A 2094-nucleotide genomic window follows, 5' to 3' on the forward strand; every position below is an offset into this window, starting at 1 on the left:
TGTGTCCCAAATAAGTTACTTCTTTTCTTAAAAATTCACATTTTTCTGGCTGTAATTTTAAATTTGCATTACGTAATTTATTAATTAATTTTTCAAATTTTATAGCATGTTCAGTTAAAGAACTTGAATATAATACTATATCACCTAAATATACGAAAATTTCGTTTCCTTGCATTCCACTAAGTATTAAATCCATTAGTCTCTGAAAGGTTGCAGGTGCATTTTTTAGTCCGAAAGGCATTCTGTCGAATTCATAATGCCCATGTGGAGTCGAAAAGGCTGTTTTATGACTATCTTCTGGATGCATGCGAATCTGGTAAAAACTTGAAGCTAGGTCAAAGACCGAAAAATATTTTGCTCCACCTAATTGATCGAGAATTTCAGTTATATTTGGAAGTGGATATGCGTCGCCTATCGTTTTATTATTTAATTTTCGAAAGTCCAATACCATTCGCCATCGTTTATTTCCGTTTACATCCATCTTTTTAGGAACTATCCATACTGGGGTATTATATGGAGAATCAAATGGTTTTATAATTTTATTTTCTAAAAGTTCATTTACTTGCTTATTTATCTCTTCTTTGTGAATTTCTGGAAATCGATATTGTTTTGTATTTATTGGAGCTTCATCAGTGGTTAATATACGATGTTGTACTGCATTTGTATGCTCTAACATTTCTCCTGGTAAATGAAAACAATCTGTACTTTTTTCAATTAGATTTTTTACATGTTCTCGTTCTTCTTTATTTAAATGATTTAGGCGTAGTAATTTAATTATTTGGTCTTTTCTATTTTGTTCTTTAATGTGATAACACGAGTTTGTATTTGTATTTGATCGTGCTTGTAAATTTGAATTTGTTTCTGCTTGTATTTCCAAATTTAATTCATCTTGATCTTTTGTTTCAAATTCTTGAATTGCAATGTTTGGCACATATATTTCATGATCTTTTTCGTTTGTATTTATTACTCTTAAGTATGCTTTTCCATTTTGTACTGAGACTAAAGGATTACCTAAGTAAATGCTCTCTGTCACAATCAATCGCGGAACATATCCTTCCTTTAATTCAGAATTAATAACATTGATATGAATTTGAGAAATAGATCTACTTGGAATTATTAAAGTTTCTTCTGGATCTTCTTTGGGCTCAAAAGGGATAATTATATTTTCCCATTCTATTTGATTTTTTTGATAATTGACTTTGACTTGGAATTGTTTAAAAAAGTCTGATCCTAAGATCCCATTTTGAGGTATTGGAAAATTATCTTCCACTAAATGGAAAGCAACTGGACATCCTAAGATATCTATCAGTGCCAGCCCTAAGGTGGACACATGATGCGCTGTTATACCACTTAGTTTAAAAATTTTATTTTCATTTACCCAAATGTCTCTTTTTAAACAACCTTGTTTAATTATATTAGGCCCTGATCCACTGTCAACTAGAAACTTTGAATTTTCTTTAAAATCTTTACTTGATAATTTGATTGTTGGTACATCGTCTATATTTGCTAGATTTACTGTTCGGAATTGGAAATTGTTTCCGTTGAGATTACTCGACTGGGACATGTATTTTACATTCCCGAAGCTGCCCTTTTCCTGTCGGGAATATATCTGTTTCCCTGACTTTGTGTAATTCGCTGATTATTATTATAAGCACGTTTTCTACATTCTTCAATTGAATGTCCAAATTTTTTACAATATTGACAAATTATTGGGTTTAATTGATTTTGAAAAATTAAGGGTTGATTATTACAGAACATTTCTTGTCCAGAACCAGTATTTGATTATTTTGAAAAGATTTATTATACGCTTGTCGGGAAAAATTTTGTGGGAAAAATTTATTTGTTGTATTTTGTGGAAAATTTTGTCTTACTGGAAATTGTATTGGAGCTAAATAATTTTGATTTACATGTTCTACGTTTTTTTGATATTGAATTGGATTATTAGAATTTATACGTTCAACATTTCCTTGCTGTTTTAGGATCTTTCTGCACCGATCAGCTGTGTGACCTTTTTTATGACAATACTGACATATGATCTCTACGGCTTCTATGCGTCGAGTGGCTCGCCTCTCTGTTGTATTCTCTGCGAGAACG

General features: G+C 31.0%; 1 protein-coding gene across 2 annotated transcripts in view; it reads right to left on the reverse strand.

Annotated features, from left to right (window-relative positions):
* The window catches only part of LOC116846859, a 3814-nt gene that overhangs the window by 223 nt on the left and 1497 nt on the right, over positions 1-2094 (reverse strand). For both annotated transcript variants that reach the window (XM_032821216.1, XM_032821215.1), the window contains exon 3: positions 145-2067. In XM_032821216.1, the coding sequence (XP_032677107.1) occupies positions 1734-2067 (334 nt within the window). In that variant the 3' untranslated portion in view covers positions 145-1733. The remainder of the gene's footprint in view (positions 1-144; positions 2068-2094) is intronic.

This window comes from Odontomachus brunneus, unplaced genomic scaffold (genome assembly GCF_010583005.1).
Source record: "Odontomachus brunneus isolate Ranch 3 - 2012 unplaced genomic scaffold, Obru_v1 Obru_scaffold_071, whole genome shotgun sequence".
Classification (NCBI taxonomy): domain Eukaryota; kingdom Metazoa; phylum Arthropoda; class Insecta; order Hymenoptera; family Formicidae; genus Odontomachus; species Odontomachus brunneus.